The sequence below is a fragment of the Manis pentadactyla genome, chromosome 5 (genome assembly GCF_030020395.1).
Source record: "Manis pentadactyla isolate mManPen7 chromosome 5, mManPen7.hap1, whole genome shotgun sequence".
In the NCBI taxonomy this organism is placed as follows: Eukaryota; Metazoa; Chordata; class Mammalia; order Pholidota; family Manidae; genus Manis; species Manis pentadactyla.
In genome coordinates, this window is record NC_080023.1 from 35199172 (window position 1) to 35226551 (window position 27380).

The 27380-nt window shown below is 33.4% G+C and overlaps 1 protein-coding gene across 3 annotated transcripts in view; it reads left to right on the forward strand.

Annotated features, from left to right (window-relative positions):
* The window catches only part of SLC30A9 (solute carrier family 30 member 9), a 115524-nt gene extending 91091 nt beyond the window's left edge, over positions 1–24433 (forward strand). For 2 of the 3 annotated variants that reach the window (XM_057502181.1, XM_057502180.1), the window contains 6 exons: positions 451–522; positions 1009–1116; positions 8915–9080; positions 12769–12898; positions 14770–14883; positions 21165–24433. In XM_057502181.1, the coding sequence (XP_057358164.1) occupies positions 451–522; positions 1009–1116; positions 8915–9080; positions 12769–12898; positions 14770–14883; positions 21165–21209 (635 nt within the window). In that variant the 3' untranslated portion in view covers positions 21210–24433. The remainder of the gene's footprint in view (positions 1–450; positions 523–1008; positions 1117–8914; positions 9081–12768; positions 12899–14769; positions 14884–21164) is intronic. The other variant, XM_057502182.1, reaches the window with a different exon arrangement.
* The last annotated feature ends 2947 nt before the right edge of the window (positions 24434–27380 follow it).

Sequence of the window (27380 nt, forward strand, 5' to 3'; positions counted from 1 at the left end):
GCAGTATTATGAGAGAAGTGTTAATATGTATGAAACTGCCTAATTCATGCTCTATTTGTAGTGTGTTTACTTCTGAAAAACTGTCATTTTCTGAGTATAGTGTTTCCTTCATCTTTGACAGTCTGTAAAATCGTGATAACACCACCTGTCTCAAAAGGCTGGAAGGTCAAAAGTGATTGTGCTTAGTATGGTGTCCGCCAAAACTAGTATCTGTCCAAGAAATTAAGGTTGTTGTTGTGGTAATGATATTTAAATTATTATGGTTTAGATATATGGGATTTATTGTATAATGATATATTGAGGTCTTGATAATGATTAGGTAATACATAACTTTTCCTTATTGACAACCTTGGCATTAAAGTGTTGTACCTATATAACTTTTCAGATGCCATCTTTAAAGTTTGGAGGAATGCAGTTTCTTCCTTACTGATATGAATGCTTTTCTTTCAGCAACACTTCTTGTTGCTGTAAATGAACTTCGTAGGAGTGCTCGGGCGAAGGGAATGTCATTTTACAAGTATGGTACGTATTTTAGGAACCAGGTGTATTATTTCATCTCCTTCATTTGCCTGAAATTGCCTAGTACTGTTGCTTTGTTCCTTACAGATATGTACAAAGTATTTTTTAGTATCTTCCCAATGTGGCTTTTACAGTTACATCAGCTCTTTTAAAAAGGCAAATGTAGTGTAATTGAATGTGAATACTTTTTATATCTGGATTTAATGTAAGTGAACTACATTATTTCTATATATGCTTATGTAACTCGAGAAAGTAATTTGACTTTAAACATCAGTGATTGTTAATATTTAAATCAAGAAATTGAACAGGGTTTTTAAAATAAGGATACATTTTTAAATTATGACATTTAATACATTTTTAACATGAGGATACATTTTTTAATCTTAATTTATATCTTAATTTTAAAGAGATATTTTTTAAACTGTTACCTGATTGTATAAAGTTAGGATTTCAGAACATTTCTTTCTTGTCTCTACATTGATGATGAAGTAATGGAAAGTCGTGATCCTAGTACAAATGTCATATTATTGGAGGATACTGCAGCAGTCCTGGGAGTGATAATAGCAGCCACTTGTATGGGCCTTACGTCTATAACAGGTAAATATTTCTTGAATTACAGTTGATTATTTTTACTACTTAAATAATTCTCTAATATGTGGGAATTTCATTTATATTATTGAATAATTTTAAACCAAGAAATTGTTAAAAGCTAATTCCACACTATTTGTATAAGACAAATAAGATAGTGAAAGTGTCCAGATTTCTCTGAGTTAGAAATTTCTCTTAGTTAGAAATAAAAAAGGCTGTTAATAGATTATTTCTGTAACCCTTCTAGCTGTGACTTACAAATTATGCAACTGCTTTGAGAGGTTTTGTCCTAGTTATTTGTCATAGTGACCTAACAGTCTAAGATAATATATGAAGAATTTATCTATATAAATAAATATATTTATCTAGAATTAGAGTTTTAAATAAATATATAGTGTGGCTCTTGTTCATTTGTTATTTTCCCCACTATTACTACCAATAATAACTGCTGTTGCTTTCCTGTTTCCTTGACTCTCAAAATGTGTCCATCCTCATTTTGGTAGCTAATTGAATGTTTTGAGGTCAGTACAGTACAAGTGAATGAGAAGACAGAAAAATCACTTTCATTTTCTAAAACAAAAGAACCACTTATTATGAAAAGACTCAATTGCTGAGGATGGAAGTCTGTTGGAATGGAACTCCTTTCATTCCTACCCATTTGTCCTTGCATCCTTGTATATTTAAAATAATTTTAGGTGATGGGCTTTTGTATATAGTTCTGTAGTGTTTCTTAAAATAGTCTGAAATATGTATTCTCAGTATTCTCTGATATTCACTATGAGCCAAAATATTTTACTTGTTTTTCTGGTTGCCCTTACTATGTTAGATATTTTTTAGACAAATAATTACTTAGCAAAATTTTAGGCTCAAGAAAAGTGTGACTTGATGAAAAAGACAATTCTCAGTTGATTCTTTTATGTAATATAAACCAGTCAAATCAAACAAAATTTTTTTATTTGAGTGTTTCACATTGTTTTATTTAATTAAGTTAAGTCATTTAAATTAAATAACATACCAAGAAGTATATAAAATATTTTCCAACTAATATTCCTTTGATTTTTTATAAGATAATTTATACATATATATATATATATTTTTTTTAAATTAAGGTATAGTTGATATCTTACTTTCAAATATACAACATGGTGGTTCAACAGTTACATTAAGTCTTCAGCCCAACTAGTGCAGTCACTATCTGTCATCATAGAAAGATGTTATGGATCGTTGGCTATATTTTCCATGTTACACTACCATCCCCACGACCAGCTTATATTATGATTAAAATTTTTTGAGGCCTTTATCCCCCACCTTCCCACCCACCCATCCCAATCCCTCCTGCATGGTAACCACCAGTTACTTCTCAGCATCTGAGTCTACTGCTATTTTGTTCATTTTGTTTTGCTTTGTTTTTATATTTCACAAATAATGAAATCATATGGTATTTGTCTTTCTTTGCTGGCTTATTTCACTTGGCATAATACCCTCTAGGTCCATCCACGTTATTGCAAATGACAGGATTTCTTTTCGTGTGTGTGTGTGGATGAATAATATTCCATTGCTTATATGCACCACATCTTCTTTATCCATTCATCTATTGATACACACATAGATTGCTTCCATATCTTGGCTATTGTTTATAATGTGGTGATAAACATAGGGGTGCATATATCTTTTTGAATCAAGGCTTTTATTTTCTTTGGGTATTCCTAGAAGTGGAATTACTGGGTCATGTGGTATTTCAATTTTAAGTTTTTTGAGGAACCTCCATACTGCTTTCCAGAGCTGTTGTGCCAATTTACATTCCTACCAACAGTGTAGGAGTGTTCCCATTTCTCCACATCCTCTCCAACACCTGTTATTTCTTGTCTCTTGGATAATGGCCATTCTGACTGGTGTGAGGTGATATCTCGTTGTTTTAATTCGCATTTCCCTGATGATTAGTGATGTGGAACATCTTTTCATGTGCCTGTTGGCCATCTGTATTTCTTCTTTGGAGAAATGTCTGTTCAGGTCCTCTGCCCATTTTTTAATTGGGTTATGTGAATTTTTGGTGGTGAATTGTATGAGTTCTTTATATATTTTGTATGTTAAATCCTTACCAAAATCGTTACCCATAAATCATTTACCAATATATTCAGTCACACTATAGGTTGCCTTTTTGTTCTTCTAATGGTGTTCTTTGCTGTGCAGAAGCTTTTTGGTTTGATGTAGTCCCACTTGTTCATTTCTTATTTTGTTTCCTTTGTCTGAGATGTTTCCAGGAAAAAATTGCTCATATTTATGTTCAAGAGATTTTTGCCTATGTTTTCTTTTGAGTTTTATGAGTTCATGTCTTACATCCAGTTCTTTGATCCATTTTGAGTTTGCTTTTGTATATGGAGTTAGACAGTAATCCACTTCCATTGTCTTGCATGTAGCTGCCCAGTTTTCCCAACAACAGTTACTGAAGAAGCTGTCTTTTCCCCATTTTATATCCATTGCTCCTTTATTATATATTAATTGACCATATGTTCATGGGGTTTATATCTGGGCTCTCTATTCTGTTCCATTGAGATATGAGTCTGTTCTTCTGCCAGTACCAGCTTTTATTACCGTAACTTCAGAGTAGAGCTTGAAGATGAAGAGTGTAATATCCCCAGCTTTGTTCTTCTTCCTCAGGATTGCTTTGACTCTTCAGGGTCTTCAGTGGTTCCATATGAATTTTAGAACTATTTGTTCTAGTCTTTGAAAAATGCCATTGGTATTTTGATAGAGATTGCATCGAATCTGTAAATTTCTTTGGGCAGGATGGTCTTTTTGACAATTTTAATTATTTCTATCCATGACCATGGGAGAGATTTTCATTTATTTGTGTCTTCTTTAATTTCTCTCATGAGTGTCTTACAGGTTTTCAGAGTAAAGGTCTTTCACCTTGTTGGTTAGGTTTATTCCTAGGTATTTATTCTTTTTGATGGAATTGTTTTCCTAATTTCTCTTTCTGTTAGTTTGTTGTAAGTAGATAGGAATGTAACATTTCTGTGTATTAATTTTGTGTCCTGCAACTTTGCTGAATCCAGTTACTAGTTCTAATAGTTTTTGGTGGAGTCTTTAGGGTTTTTTTATATATAGTATCATGTCATCTGCACATAGTGACACTTTTACTTCTTCTTTACCAATTTGGATGCCTTTTATCTCTCTTATCTTGTCTGATTGCCTTGGCTAGGACTTCTGGTACCATGTTGAATAAAAGTGGTGAGAGTGGGCATCCTTGCCTTATTCCTGATCTTAGAGGAAAGGCTTTCAGGTTTTTGCCATTGAGTATGGGAATGGCTGTGGGCTTGTCATATATGGCCTTTATTATGTTGAGGCATATTCCCTCTATACCCATTTTTGTTTAGTTTTTATCATGAATGGATGTTGAGTTTTGTCAAATGCTTTTTCAGCATCTATTGAGAAGATCATATGGCTTTTATCCTTTTTCAGTCAGTATCACATTGGTTGATTTACAAATACTGTGCTGTCCTTGCATCCCTGGAATAAATCTCATTTGGTCGTGGTGGATGATCCTTTCGATATATTTTTAAATTCGGTTTGCTAATATTTTGTTGAAGGTTTGTGTATCTGTATTCATCAAAGTTCCTGGTTTATAATTTTCCTTGTAGTGTTTTGCCTTGTTTTGGTATTAGAGTGATGCTGGCCTCATAGAATGTGTTTGGAAGTATCCCTCTTCTCCTTTTTGGAATACTTTAAGACAGATCAGCATTAGCTCTACTTTAAATATTTGGTAGAATTCATCTGTGAAGCCATCTGGACCTTGTATTTTGTTTGTTGGGAGTTTTTTGATTACCACTTCAATTTCATTTCTGGTAATTGGTCTGTTCAGATTTTCTGTTTCTTCCTGGGTCAGTCTAGGGAAGATGTATTTTTCTAGGAATTTTTCCATTTCTTCTAAGTTGTCCAATTTATTGGCATATAATTTTTCATCAAATTCTCGTGTAATTCTTTGTATTTCTAAGATGTCAGTTGTAACTCTTCCTTTTTCGTTTCTGATTTTGTTTGTGCCCCTCTTTTTCTGGCTAAGGGTTTGTCTATTTTATTTATCTTCTCAAAGAACCAGCTCTTGGTTTCATTGATTTTTTTTTTTACTTCTTGTATTTATTGCTGCTCTGATCTTTATTATGTCCCTTCTGCTACTAACTTTGTTCTTTTTCTAGTTTCTTTAATTGTGAGTTTAGACTGTTTGAGATTGTTCTTATTTCTTGAGGTAGGCCTGTATTGCTATATACCTCTGTCTTAGAACTGCTTTTGTGACATCCCATATATTTTTACTGTTGTATTTTTGTTTTCATCTATCTCCATGTATTACTTGATTTCTTCTTTGCTTGTTCATTGATCCATTAATTATTTATTAGCATGTTATTTAGCTTCTATATGTTTGTCAGGTTTTTTTTGTTTTTCATGTAATTTATTTCTAGTTTTATACCATTGCCATCTACAAAAGATGATTGATACAATTTTAGTTTTTTCAATTTGTTGAGGCTCTTTTTGTGTCCTAATATTTATTCTGGAGAATGTTCCATGTATACTTGAGAAAAATGTGTATCCTGCTGCTTTGGGGTGGATTGTTCTGTATATGTTTGTTAAGTCCATCTGATCTAGTGGGTTGTTCAGTACTTCTGTTTCCTTATTTATTTTCTTTCTGGTCGATCTGCCCATTGATGTAACTAGTGTGTTGAAGTCCCCTAATGTGATTGATTTGCAGTCTATTTCTCCCTTTAGTTCAGTTAGATTTGTTTTACATATTTTGGTGCTCCTATGTTGCATGCATAGATATTTATAATGGCTGTGTCCTCTTTTTGGACTGATATCTTTTACATTATGTAATGTCCTTCTTTGTCTCTTGTTACTTTCTTTGTTTTGAAATCTATTTTGTCTGATGCAAGAACTGCTACTCTAGCTTTTTTCACCCTATACTTTAAGTCCATATATGTTTTCAGGTATGAAAGGAGTCTCTTGTAAGCAGCATATAGACAGGTCTGTGTTTCTTTATCCATTCTGCCACCCTTTGTCTTTTGATTGCTGCATTCAGTCCATTTATACTTAAAGTAGTTATTGATAAGTATGTATTTATTGCCATTTTATTAATTGTTTTCTGGTTGTTTTTGTAGTTTCTCTCTTATATACTTGTTATTTGATGATTCTCTTTAGTGTTGTGATTGGATTTCTTAAAAAAAATTTTTTTTCAATCTATTACAGGCCTTACTTAGGCTTATTGCTACCATAAGGCTTCTAGATAGTTTCCTAAATATATAACAGTCTATATTGATGGTTGCTCTATTTAAAATGCAGTCTAAAGTACTTCTTTTTTATTCTTCTTACTCCTCTACCCTTTTTTGAATGTCATAATTTTCATTTCTTGTATATCCCTTGACTGATTTTGTATATAGTTGATTTTACTACTTTTGGGGCTTTTTCTTTTTCTTATTTTTTTAACTTCATACTTGCTTAGTGAGTAATTGGGCTACTAGTTTTACCATGAGTTCTTTCTCACTTATGAGAAATACTTTGGCTTAAGAACATTTCCATCTTTAGAAGTCCCTTCAACATAGCCTATAAGGCTGGTTATGGTGAATTATTTTAACTTTTGCTTATCTGGGAAAATTTTAATCTCTCCTTCAATTCTGAATGATAACCCTGCTGGGTAGAGGATTCTTCATTGAAGGTCCTCTTGTTTCAATACATTAAATATTTCTGTCCACTCCCTTCTGGCCTGTAAAGTTTTTGCTGAGAGGTATGCTGATAACCTGATGGGGTTTCCCTTATAAGTAATATTTTGCCTCTCTCTGGCCGCTTTCAATACCTTTCCTTCTTAATCTTTGTCATTTTAATTATTTTATGTCTTGGTGTCTTCCTGGGCTTCCTTTGTTAGAGGCTCTCTACCCTTGCATGACCTTAGTGCTTATTTTCTTCTCCAGATTGGGGAGGTTTCCAACAATTACTTCCTCAAAGAGACTTTCTATCCCTTTGTCTCTTCTTTTGGTACCCCTATTATGTGAATATTCCTTCATTTGGAGTTGTCACACAACTTTCTTAGCATCCTCTCCTTTCTGGAGATTCTTCTCTCTCTTTCTCAGCTTTGTTGTTTTCCTGTTCTCTGATTTCCATCTCATTGATTTTCTCCTCTACTTGCAGAAACTATTATTCATTCACTCCATTGCATTTTTCACTTCAGTTACTGTATCTTCAGCTCTGAGTGGCCCTTTTTCAGTTCTTCTGTCTTTTTGTTGAAGTCCTCCGTGAGATCATCAGTATTTTTCCACAGATCAGTGAGCATGTTTATGAATGTTGAAATCTTTATCAAGAAGATTGGTGATCTGTTTCACTTAGTCCTCTTTCTGGTGTCCTATCCTATAGTTTTCTTTATAACACATTACTCTGCCTCCTCATTTTGTCAGTGTTTTTTGTTTCTTCCTTTGTATTAGATAGGTCAACCATGCCTCCTGGTCTAGAGAGTAATGGCTATATGCAGAAGTCATCCTGTGGTGCCCAGAAGCTCAGGACTCTGCTTACCTGTGCCTGGTTCTCCTTTGCAGTGTAGCTGCAGTTGCTGTTGAAGGCCATCATCTTTCTGCTGGGGTAGTTGTGGGTGGGGTCACCCTCTGCCTGCCCTGCAGGGATTGCAGAGCTGCTGGACCAGTGGGGTCAGCAGGGAGGGTGTGCAGGGAGCACAGCATGGGGCCGGGCAGCCAGCAAGGACCAAGGAGCATTTGGAGCTGGCTCCTACAGGCACCTCCCCAGTTAGGCTGAGAGAGTGCCAGGAAAGCTGGAAAAGCCTCCCTCTGCCTGCTAGGCAGCAGAGTCTCCCTTTGCCTGCCAGGCATCAAAGTCTGACAGCTGCCTGGCTGGGCTGAGTGGGTTGGGCATGTTGGCAGATGCACAGGGAAGCACCTCGGCCTGAGTTGCCATGGAGGGGGATGGAGCATTTCTTCAGTTGGACTGCAGGAGGGCTAGGGAAGTGTAGTTTACCTGCCCTTTTCCTGCCAAGAGAGTGCCATCTAACCCTCACCCCACTGGCACCCTTCCTGTTTCTGGTAAATCTTGGACAGATCTCCAGGGCCAGGTGTGCAGAGTTCCTGAGTGCTTATCCATTTCCCACTCTGTTCCTCTCCCTCCCGCTTTGGGTTGCTGGGATTGACCAACAGAGTGCATCTTTCTATTGGTCAAGGGACTACACTTTGAGAACCACTGGTTCTCAAAGTATAAGGTATTTATAACATACAATGAATTAACTTCCCTTCTTTGTATCTAGAATGGTACTAGCTATGTATCATCCTTGGTTGAATGAGAAAATACAATTTTTCTGACCCATGTAATTTTTTGTATGGCTTAATTCTCTCACAGAACCTTGGTAAGAATAAGACACAAAAAATGATGATTTCTTTCAGCTTTTGATCTCATGATTATTTTGTCCCACTTAACCTGGGTTAGGAAAAGTGCTACTGATATATATTTTTTAAATGGACCCTTTATTATATTAATATGTATATGATGTCTCTAATCTGAAAATGCTCTGAACCCTCACCCAAATAATAATCAGATACAAGCAGCACATCTTAAATAATTGAACCACATAATCCTCCTGTGTAGTATGAATCAAATTATAGCATCCCCATTTTTTAGTATAATAAAACTATTAGGAGAAACTCATTAAAGGAATTAGGAATGAATTTGAAGTCCCTTGATTTACTAATTCTGGTTCTTTGCTCACTGAAGCTCATTGAAATGATAGAAAATGTTAATTTACTGACTTCTTGTGTGCTTTATTTAGGTAATCCACTGTATGACAGCCTTGGTTCATTGGGTGTGGGCACCTTATTAGGCGTGGTCTCAGCATTCCTCATCTACACTAACACCGAAGCACTTTTAGGGCGATCCATCCAGCCAGAGCAAGTACAGCGGCTTACTGAACTCCTGGAGAGTGACCCATCAGTAAGGTCAGCTTATTCCAACGATGTTGTTGAGGTTTACAAAAACATACTAAGGAAAAGAAGTGCTTGGTTTATAAATACTTTCAGACGAGGTTGTGGATCTTTAGCCTTCAGTACTTTTTAATCTGTTATTTTCCAGAATTGCAGCCTTCCAAGAAAGCAAATGAAAGCATTTCAGAAACTCTAAATTTCCTTTTAAGTTCTGTATGTCATTCATTGTTAGAAAAAGGAACAGTTAGATAATATGAGACAGAAGTTTTCAGAATTTGCCTCTGTAATATGAAACTTCTGTTGCAGAACCTTCATATTTATATTTGCCTTATATTTGTATTGTAATTACAAACTGAATATATTAAATTTAAGGGAATTTTTATTTCTCACAGACTGCAGGGAAGTGATCACCAAATTGAATATAATTTATACTCCTTTTGAAAATAGACTTCTTATTTAGGTTATTTTAAATGTTTTCCCTTCTAATCTTTATCTTTTAAATGATATAAGAATAAAGAACTGAAGACTTAGGAGATAATCAGAAGAGATAGAGAGTTCTAAAAGTACTTTTTAGTGAAATTCAGCAGTAGTGTGGTTTCAGAGTGAAATGGAAGGAACAGCTATTTGAAAGTCCCAATTTTCTACTAGCTACACATATGTGTATGTGTATATATATATATATGTTAAATAAAAGAATGTATTTTTCTTTTGTGTTAATAATTAAAATCTTTAAGTTAAATCTTTTAAGAATGACCTGTATATCTGAAACAGTAAAACAAATAAGTGATTACTAGGTTTATAGTCTTAAGCCCTGTATGTTTAGTCTCAGAAAGTAGTTACCTAGTCAAATCAAGATCAAAAGTAGAGCTTAATTAGAATCAATACTAGGCTTAGAAACAAAGTGTGAGATAATCCTTTCCTTGATGATATATATGTCTGATTTTGGTATTAAATTATTACTATATAGAAGCTGGGAAGTGTTCCTTCATCTCTTTTTTTAGGGGGGGAGGGGAAAGTTTGAAGAACTGTTATTTCTTTTTTAATATTTGGTAGAATTCAGCAGTGATGCTATCTGGCCATAGGATTTTCTGTTTGGGTAACTTTTTGGTTACTTATTGTGATAGGTCTGTTCAGATTGTCTACTTCTTTTGTGTCCATTTTAATAGTTTGTGCTTTCTAGGAATTTGTCCACTCTTTCTAAATTTTCTAATTTGTCGGCATACAACTGTTCATAGTATTCCTTTGTAATCCTTTTTATTTCTTTAGTGTTAGTAGTAGTACCTCCTCTTCCATTTTTGATTCTAGTAATTTGAGTCTTTTATTTTCCTTGGCCAGTCTAGCTAAAGGTTTGTCATTTGTTGATCTTTTCAGAGAACCATCTTTTGGATGGATTGATTTTCTGTTGTTTTTCTTTTCTCTAGTTCATGATTCAGCTCTAACCTATACTATTTCCTTCCTTCTGCATGCTTTAAGTTTAGTTTGCTCTTTTTCCAGTGTCTTATGGTGGTAGGTTAAGTTTTTGATTTGATACCTAGCTTCTTTTTTAATATAGGATTTTACAGTTATAAATTTCCCTGTAACTACTGTTTTTGCTGCATTCTATAAATTTTGAAATGTTGTCTCTTCGTTTTCATTCATTCAAAGTATTTTCTGATTTCACCTTTGGCCACTGGCTATGTAGGAGGGTGTTGGTTAATTTCCACATATTTGTGAGTTTCCCAAATTTGGAGAACATTGTTTGTATTATTTCTGAACCTTTAAACTTACTGAGGTTTGTTTTATGGACTAGTTAGTGGTCTTAGATAATGTTGCGCATGTACTTGATAAGAATGTGTATTCTGCTGTTGGTGGAGTGTGGTGTAGATGTCTCTTAGGTTTAGTTGGTTTATAGTGTTCAAGCCTTCCATTTCCCTGTTAATCTTCTTGCCTAGTTATATCCATTATTGAGAGTCAGTTACTAAAGTCTGTAGTTATTTAAACAGCATAACAGATATCCATTGCTATGTGAAAAATTAACCCAAAACTTTTAAAACAGCCTTTATTACCTCACAGTTTCTGTGGGTCAGGAGTCTGGGCACAGTTTACCTGGATCCTCTACCTCAGGGTTTCTCACAGACTGCAGTCAAGGTGTTGGCTGAAATTATAGTCATGTCCTGGAGAAGGATCTGCTTCTAAGCTTATTCACATAATTGTTGACAGGATTTAACTTCTTATCGCATGAGCCTTTCCAGCTCGGCAGCTTGCTTAATCAAGCATGCAAGTTGAGAAGGCAATAGATAGTAAGTGTGAAAAGATAAAAGTCATAGATGAGTTGTCTAATTGGAAATGTCATTGGAAATGTATCTCATCACTTTGCCATATTCTGTTGGTTAGGAGCAAGTCACTAGGTCTAGCCCAAGTTCAAGGATTGTACAAGGGCTTGACTGTAGAAGGTGGGGATCATTGGGAGCTATGACAAACTACAGTTATGTATAAGAACATAAGGGAAAAATACAATATTTTCATGAACTGCTATTTAAGTATTAGCCAAATAACGAAATTTTAAAACATTTTCTTAGGACTGAGGTAGATAATTTTTTTTTAATTGAATAAATTATATTGCCTGGTGCCAATCTGGGAAGAGTTTGTCTAAATTTGGGCATATATGACTTTGTAATTATGAAATCATTAATTCTTACTTCCACCCTGGATAGTTGATAAATATGCTTTGTTATTTATATGTACAGAATTTTAGACTCAGTATTTAATAACTTGCTCAAAATCGCTCAGAAATTAGGGTCAAATGTTTTAGGACTACTTGGAGTCTCATTTAGGCTTGTTTTCCCAGTAGCTCTCTGTGTCTCCAGAAGTCAGAGTGCTTTTTATTTTTTTATATATCCTGTAAAGAACAGGTGTTATACTGATTACCATGGAAAGAACAGAATTTCTCAACAGTTTTCTAGGGAAGATTGATTCCTGACAGTGAGGGCAGGAGGGATGAAAAGCAGTTATGCTGAGCATCTGGGAGCAGGATGGTATAATGGAAAGACAATTGGGTTTAGGTATCTAAAGATCTGGGGTGAGTCCTAGCTCAGCTGGTGACTAGCTGAATTATTTTAGGCAAGTCACTTGTGCCCCTCTGGGTCTGTTTTATTATCTGAAAAGTAAAGATGGCATACTACATGACAGGCATTTAATGAAAGTTGCTCATATGAGCACCTTTCATTAAATGCCTGACATGTAGTTGGTACTATATTAAACATTTTATATATGTGTTGGCTCATTAGTTCTCACATTAGTCTCATTAAGTAGTTATTATTAACCTCATTCTAATAAGAGTACTTCACAGAGTTGTATGAAGACTTTTAGAGAAGCTCTTAAAAAAAAGCAAAAAAGGGTTATGAGATAAAATGACAGTGTTGTAGAAAGTCAGTTTAGAATTGCTTTTTTTAATCCACAGCTATATAATTCATGTATTTACAAATTACCATAAGATAAATATTTGTTAACTTTACACCTTTATATGGCATTATGCAAGAAAAGCTAAATGGACACTTAATTTAGAAATTGATAGGTGGCCCTTAATGGTGAACACTCTCATAGCCATCCTCTTCCATTTTCATCACTGGTGGGAAAAAACAAGAATTCTAGAGTTTGTGCCATTAAAATGTGTACATGTGTATGTGTGTGTATATAAACTTGAATGCATTGTTTTTAATTTCAGGGCAATTCATGATGTTAAAGCCACAGATCTTGGATTAGGGAAAGTAAGATTTAAGGCAGAAGTAGATTTTGATGGAAGAGTTGTTACAAGATCATATTTGGAAAAACAAGATTTTGACCAAATGCTACAAGTAAGTTTATGTATTTATTGTTATCTTAGATGGCCAAGGTTTAGAAAAATTTCTTTTTAAGTAAATAAGATAAAGTTTTTTCTTTTACAGGTCTTAAGTCACTTCAACTTTCAACTTCTTAGGGTTCCAAAATTTGACAAAAACAGGGTCTTTATTTACAGTGGAGTAGGTTGGAGGAGACAGCAGAAGAGCAAATTTATTATTGAGTGCTTGTTGTATGCCAGGCATTTTATCTATGTTATCTAATTTACTCTCAACAACCCTGTGAGGTAAAGAAATATTCTCATTTTTATATATAGACAAATTGAGACACAGAAAGATTAAATAACTTACCTAAAATTACAGAGCCATAATATGGAATAAGATATAAATTTGGATCTCTCTAATTCCAGAACCCTGTTTTTTAATTAAGAATAGTTTAAAGGAGAATTTACACAGGATAATTTAATGAACGGCATAGAGGTTACCACTTGATTTTGTCAAATATTGACATTTTATTGCACTGTATTTGCTTAAGATCTTAAGAAATAAGTTATTCCAAAAAACAGTTCAAGCTCTTGTTTTCTTCTTCTAGATCCCATTCTCTTCTCTACTTCCCTAGAACTAATGATTATCTTGAATTTAGTTCTTGTCATTTCCATTCAGGTTTTTTTACTTTTCAACATAATTATCTTGGCATAATATATATTAAATTTGGGGATGTTTGAAAACGATGTAAATGACATCATGCTGTATGATTCCCTATATAATTTACTTAACAGCATATTTTTGAGATTCTTCCACATTAAGATATATATTAAAATACATACCTCTAAGTAATTTATTTTTCATTGCTATATAGTATTTTATCTTATGAGTATGCTGTAGTGTATTTATTCAGTTTCCAATTGACATTTATATCATTTCCAATGTTAAACTATTAGAAACAGTGTCACAACATGCTTTTTTGTACCCACTGGCAAGAATTTCTTGAGTACAGTATGTAGCTAGATTTGAAATAGGCTGGCCATTGGATGAACATATATTTTCAGCTTCCCTATATATTGACAAATTGTTCTCCAAAGAATGTCAGTTTAACTGCCACCATCAATGTATTAAAAGTTCTACTTCATATTCTTGTAAGACTTTTAATAGTTTTGAAATTTTTGTCATTATGTGAATTTTGGTGATTTAATTTATATTTTCCTTGTGAGGTTATTAGTAAGGATTGGAATTTATTGACCATTGGGATTTCCTCTACTTGCTTCTTTGTTTGTTTAGTTAATTTCTACTATTACGACAAATTTGTAAACATTTTATTTTTAATATACTGGTCACTAGTCCATCCTCAGATATGTATATGCAAATATTTTTTCTAGTTTGTGATTTACTGTTTTTTGTTGTACAGAAGATTTAATGTAGTTTTAATTTTATGTCAAGTTTGTTTTCTTCTTCTCTGTGCTTTTAATCTCGTTTGAGAAATTGTTATACCATTATCGTAAAAATACTTTCTTTCTCTAAAAATTTTAAGGTTTATTTTTTATCCTTAGTTTTTTAATCTGCCTAGAGTTGTTCGTTTGTTTAATGATCCTAGGTAGGGATTTAATTTTTTTTTTATTATCTAAGAAAAATAATTGCCCTGGCACTATTTATTGATAGTCTATTTTTTCCCCCCACTAATTTTATAATGCTGTCTCTGTGGAACATTCTACTCAATTTTCTCTTGAATAAAATTTTTTCAAAAATAGGTGGTCCATTGCCTGTGGCTTGAAAGTTTCTCATTCTTTATTAAACTTAACGGTGTTTGTTATAAGTTTTTTTACGGAAATCAGTGTACCAGTATTAGTTTTTAAAATTTTTATTTTGTTTTTCTGCTTTCATTTTCTTTATAGGAAATTCAAGAAGTGAAAACTCCTGAAGAACTAGAGACGTTTATGCTTAAACATGGAGAAAATATTATTGATACTTTAGGGGCCGAAGTAGATAGACTTGAGAGAGAACTGAAAGTAAGAAATACTCAGCTAATGATATAATAATCTGAGCTGTTTTTTTGAGTACTGACTGTGTGTCAGACACTGTGCCAATTGCGTCATGTGTCATTTTAATAACCTCATCATGTATTGGTAGTTATGTGTGTGAAAAATGACTGGGTTAGAAAAGTTGGATTATTTACTCAAAGAAGTAAGGGAATTAGGATCTGAACTTTTGCTGTTCAGTTCTAATTTCTGTACTTTAAACTACTATTCTGTATTGCTTGCTTAGTTTTTTTAATAAGCAGCATTTTGAAAATTTTTAGAGAAAGGTGAAAAGGAAACTTGAGACTGTTCAAAAGTTAAAAAAAAAAAAGATTTTGACCTTAAACGCACACATACATCTTTCTTTAGTTCACCTAACATTATTTTATATTTTCTGTTCAGTTGGTTATCATTACAACCTACTATTTTTTTACTGAAATACCTGATCAGACTGCCTTTCTAATGTCTCAGTGCTCTCAGACAGTTTTGAAATGACATTTGAGTGCTATTTGTTTGCAATGGAATAAAACTTGCAAATGATCTTTAACATATTTAGCTTGAAGGTAATGCATATTCTTTAGTTGATGTTGACCATTCTTTAGTTTTGTTAAAAATTGAAGGGAAACAAAAAAAAATGAAGGGAAACATTTCTATCATTACTCTATCGTTTCTTTTAGAATCTAAATATCTGATGATATTAATAGAAGCACTTCAAATAAGATGATTTTGTTAATGTTTAAAAAGATGTTTACCATCTTTATCAGGCATGATTTTCAAAGTTTCTAGATGAATAATTCTCAAATATTTTGGTCGTAGGACTCTTCACATTCTTAAAAGCTTTTTGGATCCTTAATAATTTTTATTTATTTGAGTTATATTTATTGGTATTTACAAAATCATAAATTAAAACTGAGAAACATAAATGTATTTATTCATTTTAAAAAACATAACCTAATAAATGTTAATACCACTGACATTTTAATGAGAAATAGCTGTATTTTCCAAAACAAAAAAGCAGTGAAAAGAATGTTATTGTTTCAAAGTTTTGTAAAAATCTAAGACACCTAGATTCCCATCTTCTGCCATCAGTTTGTTGTCATATATTGTTTTAGTTGAAGAATATGAAGAAAAGGCAGAAGCCTTCATGACTATTCTTACAGCTTTTTCAGATAACTATGATGATCTCTTTAGATGTTACACTAAAACCTGGCAACTGGTAGTCTCTTAAAGCTTAATTGTGATGTGGAATCTGAAACCATATCAATGAACTTTCCATCTACTGTCTGTGAAGTCTGGGGCACAGTCCACAAGATTGCCCTTGTTTCTAACACTAGGGGTTCCGAAGAAACCCTCTAGTTTGATAATTCACAAGGATTCACAGAATTTACTGAATGCTGTTATACTCACTAATAGTTTATTACAATGAAAGGGTACAGATTAAAACTAGCCAAGGGAAGAGGTGCATAGGACAGAGTTCCAAACATGGAGCTCAGTTGTTCTCTCACCATGGAGTCATAGATGCTGTTACCTTCCTGGCAAGGATATGTGACAGTTTGCATGGAGTATCGCAAACCAATTAAGTTCTACTAAGCCTTGCTGTCGGGAGATTTTATAGGGGCTCTATAGGTGATTGCTTGAGTGGATGACCTTTCATATTCAGCACCTCCCAGGAAGAGCTAACACTTTTAGTCTCCAACCCCTTCTGGAGGTAGAACAGATACTCTGTGGTCAAAGATAAGCAAAGGCAGGACTTCCCAAGGGCCTAGAGATCACCTTCCAGAAGCCAAGAGCAAAGGCCAGACCTCTTTTTGGGTATGATTAATTTTCTGCATTGTACTCTGAATAGATCTTTTAACCCATACATGATTCTGTTAATGTTGTGAATTGGTCATTTGGAAAATTTTGACGCACTGAATACATGCACACCTTTCAAATGGTGATACATTTCTAAGTGTTGGGAAGCCATCAGGCTCATGGTGATGGATATGAGTTTTCCAACATTCTAATATTTAGTTGAGAATTAATTTTATCATTAGCAACAAACACAGTCGTTTTCCTTGAAGTAACAGATTTTGTTCATTTTTTAAGATTGCCGAATACCCAAATTTGAATAACCATAGTTTGTTAGTTATTTTGAGTAAAAATGATGTTCAGATAAAAAGTATCTGATTCAGCTCATTAAATCAAGCAATTGCAGAGGTGCTTTTCCTTGTGGCATCAGAAAGTATGAAGCAGGAAAGCTTTATACATACTTCCCATTTTGTCACAGAATATTTTCTTTAAGTACTCAAGGGTTGAGGTTTAATGAATCAGTACTTTTTACTATTTCCTGAAGGACATTTTAAAGTGAAACTGGCTTTTTTTTTTTTTTTAACTGAGTGTCTAAGCCGGTAATGAACATGACTACCATGATAGTTTGGTGCCCGCACCTTGAACTGTGCAAAGGTGCCAGCAGTTTTATCCACCGTTGCTTTTATGCCATCAGAGGAAAAGTCAGCATAAAATAAAGAGGCAGATAACATAGTGTTATTATAAAAAGTAGTTTTGACCTTGGAGTCCCCCTGAAAAGGTCTCAGGACTCCAGTGATCCTTGGACCATACTTTGAAAATCACTGTTCTAAATAAAATGTGAGATGATTATTTTCGTGTAGGGTGACATAAGAATGAATAAACTTTGCTTTTCCATTCTATCTGTTTTTATTTCCCTGCTAAAGAAAATAATGGACTTTTAAACTAAATCTCTACTTTAGCTTTACCCTAATAGAAACAAATGGTCAGAAGCCATATTTAAAAGTAACAGATTGGCCATTCTTAACAATATTTACTCTTACCGTAATCAGCAAAGCTTATTGTTTTTATTTAGTTAACTTTGTGGTTTAATTAGTTGCTATTAAATTATTAATAGTTGAATTAACTAATAAGTGCTTTTGAAAATATTTTATACAAGTCTTTCAAATGAGGAAGCCAAGTTTAATCCACACTTTCAGGTAGAAACATCTTTGACTGAGGTAATAAGATAATAAAGAAAAGTTCTTCATAGTTGAGGTATCAAACTAAGAGAGTACATAAATATAATTCTCTATTGTCATGAAAATAAGCTGATTTTATTTTGAAAACTAAAATTTTGTACATTGGCATATTGCTTCCTTTTTAGTATCTAAGCATGGTTGCCTTCTAAGTTTAAATTTTACTAATTGAGTTACTTTAAAAGGTCACACTCAGTGATAAAATTCTGCAGCAGTATAGCCATCTCTGTTGAGTAATGGCATTGATCGAAGTTTTAGAATGGGTGATATTTTTGGCCTAAAATCTGCACTTAGTATAGTTCTATGCAAAGGTGTTAAAAATAACAAGCTAATTCATAAAGTCCCATATTATAAATGTGAAATATATCTTATTCTTATTTTAAAGTTCTTTGAACTATTAACTTTAAAGTTTTTTGTTCTGCCTCTATAATTCATTCTGTGGATAGACCCTTTTCCTATATTTCTATAAAGTTTTATTTGTGTTTGGGAGGAGATAATTATATTGGAAATTTAATTCATTGGGAAGATGCCATAGCATTTGCAAATTCCTAGTAAGTAATGTTCCAGCTGAATGCTTTGCTCCTTTGTCTTTTGCTTCTCTGAGGCATCCACTTGAGTCCACAGCTTTGCAAAATAAATAACAATTTGGTTTTATCTCTCTATAATATGAGTGTTGGAATAAATCTGTTCATGGTATGTGAAATGTTCCAGTTCATGTTCAGCAGTGCCTGGGACATAATAGATCAATAAGTATCTGTTGAATAAATGAATAAAAATTATAAGTTGGGCACCAATTACTGATTTTTAGTTCTTTTTAACAAGTATTTAGTCTGTTTCTACTATAGACATATCTTTTTAGGCACTAAATATTAAAATTAAAGGATATAATCCTGTTTGTTTTATTCATTCATATAGCAAACATTGTATATGCATTGTATTGAGCATATTACATTATAGGAATGATTCATTTTCTCTCTGAAAACATAATTTTAAAAAAGCTGAGTACATTAACTTTTTAGTTTCTTTTTTTCTGAGATTAGATTTTTATTGGTACACATTTGTTATAGGGTACTCTTTAGTTAGAATAATACCAACTTTCCATGATAAAAAAGCTGAGTACATTAACTTTTTAGTTTCTTTTTTTCTGAGATTAGATTTTTATTGGTACACATTTGTTATAGGGTACTCTTTAGTTAGAATAATACCAACTTTCCATGATAAAAAAGCTGAGTACATTAACTTTTTAGTTTCTTTTTTTCTGAGATTAGATTTTTATTGGTACACATTTGTTATAGGGTACTCTTAAGTTAGAATAATACCAACTTTCCATGAATAGCTAAAGTTTTTCTAGTTGTACTGGGATAGGTAAGGGTTGATAGGTATGGGAAAATAAGATCCAGTTGCATTTCTGTTTGAGGAAGTCTTTTTTTATTCCCTATTGAACTTAAGGATTCAAGACACACGGAACAGTTTAAAGAAAACATACAGAGAACAAAAGTGTATCCCCCATGTTTTGGGGTCCTCCGCTGCTCTCACATTAGGATCCGAGAGGAAAGTATCTTCAGGTACACTTGAACAACACTATATAAGAAAAACCCAGTGTTCACTCCAGCTTTAGCTGGAGCTAAACTCCAGTATTACATGAGATTTTTATATTTATAATTGAATTCCTATGAGTAGTATACAGATGTTTAAGTCAGACAACTGAAAAGCTTACAACAGAAATAGATGTCACTTGCTCATCCTCCTCAACCCTTAATTCTACTTCTCAGCAATAACTGTTTTTAATACTTTTAGTATTTCTTTTATATTTACTGCCATATTTCTACATAAAAGTCTCATAAAATACTGCTTCTCATTTAAACACTGTTAATTTCCTCTTTGATGGATGTAGATTTAGTTATTTTATACATTCTCTCTGTCCTCCATTGTCACAATACCATTAGATCACATTTTATTGCATTTTAATTCTCTTCAGACTGAATTAGGTGTCCTTCCTTAATGTATCCATAGGGGAAAAACCTAAAACCTTTGCTTTTGCATAGGTTTTACTACTTCCTGTAGTAGGAGACTGTTAAAACTGCCTGCTTTCTTACCTGTATCTCTTCACTAGACATAAATTCATTGAAGGTCAAGTGCAGTTTGTTTCCTGTTCGTGGTATTGTTTCAGTGCTTGGCACAGAGCAGGCATGTAATATGAAGATATACTTTGTTATTGAAGTTCCTTAAGGTAGCATTTAACATTTTCACAACCTGGCTTCATGTTCCTTTCCAGCCTCATGACTAGCCCTGCTCTATTTGCAACTTCTGTGCTAACTGTCCTACACTACCAGCATGTACTTCGCAGGCCCTCTGACCTTGCCATTGCAGTTTCTTCTAGTTAGACCCTCTTCATTATCTGTCTGGAAAACTTACCATGTTCAAACCTTGCTTAGGTATTATATCCCCAGGGAAGTCTTTCCAAATGTCATGAGCAAAAGTAATAGATCTCACATTTTTATTTCAAGAGTTATTATTTAGTACATTGTAGTCACTCCTGGGGTCTGGAGTCAGTCCTGAAATCAATCCTGACTCCATCACTTACTAGCTATGTGACTTTGGACAGGTTAATTAATTTCTTCATACTTCAGTTTCCCACATGTAAAATGGAAATAATTGGGCTATTATGGGTATTTTAAAACACACACATGCATGTGAAGCCCCTTTACTTAGCATAGTAATTGACCCAGAAGTAACTAATCATTAAATATTAAATGTTATTGTTATTAGCTATCGTAAATGGTTCTTGATATACTTATGTCCTTGGCTAAACTAAGTCCCCCATGGTCAGAACAGCCTTATTTAATAATAATAGCTCTACTTTCTAGCACAGTGCCTGACCCAAGAGTATATGGATTGTTACTAAAATATATGAAAAAAGTAAATATCAGTTTACTCTTTCTGATTATTTGCAAAAATTTTCATTTCACTGTGAACAAGAGCATATTTCTGTTGCTTTGTAGTGCTTAGCACATACTAGATTCTTTATTATTGTATTAACATAGGAACAAACTCAGGGAGGTAGGTTTATATTGTTTTTACAGTATTGTTTATAGTATACAAGGTCTAGTCATCTGTTGCTTTTGATCTTGTTAGAGTGCTATAGTGAAATAGTTTGACCTCGTGTTTTCAGTGGCTTTCATGGTTAAAAGGAAACAGGAGATTCTATTTTGCTGTGAATAATGTGGTGGTGATTTTTCTTTCCAGAAACGAAATCCTGAAGTTCGACATGTAGATTTGGAGATATTATAGATTTGATGGAATGAATCACCTTGGAGGGAGCCTTGGAAATAAACTGTCCATTCTGCTCTCCCATACTGAAGAGAAGTCAACACCATTGGAAGCCATTTTTTTTAGATGGAGGAAATTCTTTCTGTGAAGGCAATTCAGCAGTCCACAGAATTAAACTACTACTTACTTCCAAGAGACATAAGTTAAATCAATTTGGAAATCGTGTTTTTTTTGTTTCAACAGGAAGTAGTTAATTTAAATTGTTTGTAATTTCTCATTTTAGGCTGTCAGGGTGAATTGTACCTTGCAGTCATGTTTCCTTTCTCAACATTGGTAAAAATGAGCAGCATTTATAGGATTGTAATTTTTAATTTTGTTGCCACTGGAGATTTCACTCCATCAAACCCTGCCATTCTTGAACATTATGGCTAATTCTTGGTGTGTGGCTTTTACAGTCACTCCATTTCAAAGTCTATCTTTCCTTATAGAATGTGGAAACTATTTCTACATACTTTGTAATTTTGCTATGAGCACTAAGAGGAACATTTGTTATCTATAAATGTTCATTCCAGAAATGGCTTAGTTACTGAATTGAAGGAAGATGTATCAGTATGCTCTTTCAGGTCATAGTAGTTGCCATGTTGTAAAATTTCTTACCTCTCTTTTGCAGTTTTTTTCCTTATTTTAAGTTTTCTGATGGTAGATCTAAAATAGTCCTAGGTGTTTCCACAGGACAATGGGATGACTGTTTCTTGTTTTTGTTTTTTAACTGACTTCAGTACCTTAATATGTATTTATTAGGAGATAATACATTCATAAGCATTTTATCATTCTGTAAAATTGACTAGGAATATAATTTTACAGAGAGAACAGCATTTTAATTTATTTTTTAAAAGGCACTACTTATGTAAACCTGAACTGTGGGAAATGTTTGCTTTAAAGAGCAGTAAATACCTTATGTAGAAACTTGTGGCCATGATTTTGTATAATATAGTCAATAGTGTTTGTGACATGAGTTTCTTGCAGTCATAAATGGATATTTGGCATGATATATAACTATAACATATAAGTAAGTAGCTTTCTAATGATTATAAGGTATCAAGGTGAAAAAACACACAATTCAGTAATTGAAAATTTAGTGCAAAACTACACCTGTCTCCATTCATCAAAACAGTATGCACTTTCAATTGTTCAGGTGGCAGTGAGCATTGCCTATGCAGGAGTGGTGGCTCGGTGCTCTTTGCTGGATAAGTGAGTGAAAGACATAAGGACCCAATTACCTGTGTTCGGTCATGTCAAAACTTAGATTGCGGTTTATGAATTACAGCAGATTGTAATGCTGGAAACAAAAAATAAACATTTACTTAAAGGGGATGTAATGGTAATGTTTTGTTCCAGAAAGGTCGTTTATTGGAAAATTTCAAAACTTAACATGAGTGTACATTTTTTACCACTACAGAGCACTTTGCATGCTGTACATTTTAAGTGAAGTAACATTCCAGTTTTATTTTTTAAGATAGAAAATTGTTAGATGTATGTATACAGTTTGATTCTCTATTCTTATGGTTTCAAATTCTTCACTCCCACTTTGTAAAAAACTTCTTCACTACCACTTTTTAAAAAACTTCTTGCCCATTATAATTCACTCTATACTTTGTGTTGTCTTCCCTCCCCTTTCCTACTTTTCCATTTGTTATTTCATGTCAGTGCCATATGGGAAGATACCAAATGATATCCAGTTTCTGCCTAGTAAATTACTCTGGAAATTTTCTAGACAAAAATAATTAACTCATTAAAAAAAAAGTCTCGAAGTTGATGTGTGGAAAATATTCCAAATGGTAGGGTTTTTTTTTTAAGGACTTCCTAAAATAGACCAATTCCTGGCATTTCTATGAGTTTTCTAATCTGATTTTGACTGAGGTTGTATCTATTTATAAATAATAGTTGAAGGCTTACATTTCTGTTTTTTCTTTCTAGTTCTGTATTCACTGATATTTTAAAGTCCGTTTAAGCAAATCTGACATGAAGAAGGATTGAATATCTAGAATTTGAGTATTTCTGTAGAATCAGGAAATGTATGATGACATTACTGGTCCTTTTTTTTCCTTTTAGAGTCAAATTTGAATTTTAAAATAATACTGAGTCCAGGTTTCTTGTTTTTAGTTTTTTCCAAATTAATACTCCTTACTTTAAGTCTTGCCCTGATAGATAGCATTGAATATTTAAGCTTCTAAACATTAATATTTTCAAGGCAAATAGCTTCTGTAGTAGAGTACTTGAAATCAAAGCAATGTTGGACAAAGAAAAGGGCAGTCAAGGTCCCATGACTCCCACTTGTACTAATCTGAAACCTGGAAACTATCAAAGGGGGGAAGTAAACTTGTTTGCAACTTTGACTTGAGAATGGATCTCTAAATCAACAGTAAGTAACAGTCCAAAAATATGAAAGGTGACACATTTTTTAGACAATAACAATGGGAGGATGATGGATAGAGAACTATAAGAACTATTTTAACCATCTTGGCAGCCAGGTATCCAATTCCAAAGAGGGATATTCTTGAACATTTGTATACTGAGGAAACCAAGATAGGATCAAATTGGAAATTTTTGAACATTAAAAAAAAAAAGTTAATTGATCTCTGCATACATCCTCTGACACACACACCAAATAACCAAGAATAACAAAATGGCTTAAGACTTGAATTTTGGGTATATGGTTTTAGTATTACCTTAATTATCCTATAATTTAGATAATGCTTTTTGCCAAAATTATTCCATCTAAAGGAAATGGCTTAAGTTTTAAATCTGATAACTTGAGATAGAATGCTGGGAACTACAGAAAATTGCACAGGCATCTGGAATTTATACTATCTTTCTTAGATTCCATTTGTCAAGCTTTGGCATTTCTTTTAAATGTGATGACCCCCAATTTGCCGAACTGTCAGAAGTCATTGAAGCAAAGAATTGAAGGTGAAATATTATTCAAAGATTGTCTTCCCTAAATCCCTCATCCCTGTCTCTGAAATGGAACTTTGGAAGACATTTATGTAGACGATTGGTCTGGCAGCCTATGTATTTGCATTAAGTTTACTGGCATCTCTAGACTTAGTTTTATGGAAAAAGAAATATTTTGTTTCTATTACATTGTATTTTAGCTGTCTGATTTCATTGGCAGTTTAAGATGGTCCTGGTCCCTCAGGATGCTTTTTCCTTAATAAATGTTGTATGTAAATAAGAACAGCTCACTTACTAGTTTGGGATTCTTTTTCCTGATAAATAAGTGTTTCTTAAACATAAATCTTTCTTTACCTCATACTAGAACTAACCTGTGTAATATGATAACATTTTACCTTAAAAATCATGCCTATGTTTTTTAACAATGTATTATTATTCATTGAGTATGCTTGTTTGTAGGTTTCCTGGTTTTACAAAACCAAAATATAACAGGTCTTAATCATTTAATAATCAATTTTCAGTACAAAGAGAACTATTACTAGTATACCGTCAGTATATCGTGTGTTTGGTAAAGCATAAGTCCAAACATTTACATCTCTCAGTGATACATGTATTATATTCTGACAAAACTCGTTGCTTAAACATGATAATTAGGTTATTTCTTTTGAGCTGTGTCTATATAGTATATTTAGAGAAAAAATATATAGAACTTTTATAAAAACACCAAAAGCTACAAGCTAGAGCCATTCTGCACTGGGATCCAAGTTGAATTCTATACTAATCTTGTAGGAATTCCAACTGTACTTTCTTTTTCACAAGAAGCTAAACCAAATTAATTTAGTATTTTGAGATGGCATTGTTTCCTCCCCCAAATCTAAACATACTGAAAATAGGAGCACTATAGTTTAGGATTTGCATAGCAAAATACAGAATTTTGTCTGTGTCTTTAAGGACTTGTAGAGGTTTTAAAATAGCCTTAAAAGTAAAAACATGCCTGTTTGTGTTATAATAGCTGTCAACAGGATAGTTTGAGCTCATTATGCCAGGTACCATTTTACATGTAATTAACCTATCTAATCCTTACAAAGAGCAAGTGAAGTAGGGATTGTGTTCATTTTTTTGCAGATGTGGAAACAGGTATAGTAGATACTATGTCCAAGGACACTCAGCTGGTAAGAGTCAGAATTTGAACTCAGGGAGTTTGGCTCTTTACAAGTCACTTTGCTGAGCAGAAGAGACCAAGAAAAGTAACTAAAGAAAGTAGAAATGAAATACTAATTTTGTTACTTAAAAGAAGCAAATGAATTTTTTAATATTCAGAATAACTTCAAGTCTAATTAGGACTGCTTGGATGGGGGATTGGTACAGGGGGTTGGGGGTGGAACATTGACATTTTATGAAAGCCAAGGAATTGTCTTACAAGCATTACTGGCCACCTTAGAAACATATAACCAGAATATAATATTTAGTTCAACTTTTAGTCACTGATTTGAAATATGGAGGAAAGAAATTTAGGGGAAAGTATGGAAATTAGCATTGGTCAAAAAAATTTTTTTAACCCTGAAACTATTTGAACAAAAAACATTTATATGATCCAACATTAGGAATGTTCAAACAGATACATAGAAAACATTCTCTCTCAACTCTGAGACCTTAGCTACCCACTTTTATTCTCCCAGAGGCAAATAATGTTAAAGCTTGTGACATGTCTTTATAGATCTGTGCACATCTACATTAATGGCTCATAATTTAAAAAGTACACAGCCAATTTCCAGAGTTTTGTGTTAACTAAAAATTATATCAAGAGGATGTAACCCAGTATAGTGCTGTGCTTTACCATGTGGTAACTACTTGTGACGGGGCTGTTTACATTTGAAATAAATAAAATTAAAACCCCCAAGTTGCATTAGCTATATTTTCATGTGCTCAATAGCTACATGTTGCTAGTGACTACCATGTTGTATAGTGCACATACAAAATATTTCCATCATCAAAAGTTCTTTTGGACAGCACTAATATAATAAAGTAATCCTAATCTCTCAAATATTTGAGAGTATTTTAAATTATACAACAAAATATAGATCTTGACTTACATTGTATTACATCCTGATAATCCCATTGTAAGTTGAAAATGCATTTAACACACCTAACCTATCTATTGAACATATCTTAGCCAAGCCTGCCTTAAACATGCCCAGAACATTTACATTAGCCTACAGTTGGGCAAAATCATTTAACACAAAGCCCATATTATAGTAGAGTATTGAATGTCTTATATATAATTTATTGAATCCTGTACTGAAAGTAAAAAACAACAGTTGGAAGGGTACAGAAAGGTGGTAACTACCAGTTGTTTACCCTGGTGAGTGATCATGTGGTTGAGAGCTTCTCTGTTCACTGCCACTGCCCAGCATCACGAGAGAGTATCACAAGCATGTCACTAGCCTAGGCAAATATCACAGTATGAAGTGTGGGTTCTACTGAATGCACATTGCTTTGGTACTATTGTAAAGTTGAAAAATCTTAAGTCGGGACCATCTGTATTGCCTGTTTTTGTTGGTGGTGGCAGGGGGAAGAAATTATAGCTTGGGTCTTTAAAAATTGCATTGATATGTAATTAGTTCTTGAGCTGTAACTTAAGGCTGTAACTAGTGTTACTTTGAACAAGTAAATTTCTCATCTTAAAAATAGTTTGTGACTTCATCTCATTCAAATTCACAATCAACATTGTGAACATTAGGGAAGAGGTCAGCTCTTATAATTGTGTTCTCAGTCATCAAAAATTGTTACCCAGCAGATAAATTATGTGATTCTGAGGGTTAATGTTAATTTACCTTGTGGTGGTCCAGCAAAGACCTAAATTCAGTATGACACTATCATCTAAAGTTGCCTTAGAGATAAAAATTTGGGATTGGTAGGCCCAAGTAGAGAGAAAGGGAGGAGTTACAGGTTTACCACATTTTATACATGAAATAAGTTCCTGGAAGTTGTATAAATTAAATATTTTTAAATCTATTTTTAAGTGCAATAGAGCTCACAATTTAAAGAAATCCCTTTGCATTGTGAATGCTATTACCTCTGTTTTGTTAAATTCTATTTAAAGGAGATTGACTCTAGATTACTTCTGGAACCATGGGGATCATGTTGAGGTTAGAAGAGCATTGAGGGATTAGGTGATACATGGGCTAACATCAATAGTACTTGAAGTTCCAAGGAATTAGATTGGTCCAGTTTCCT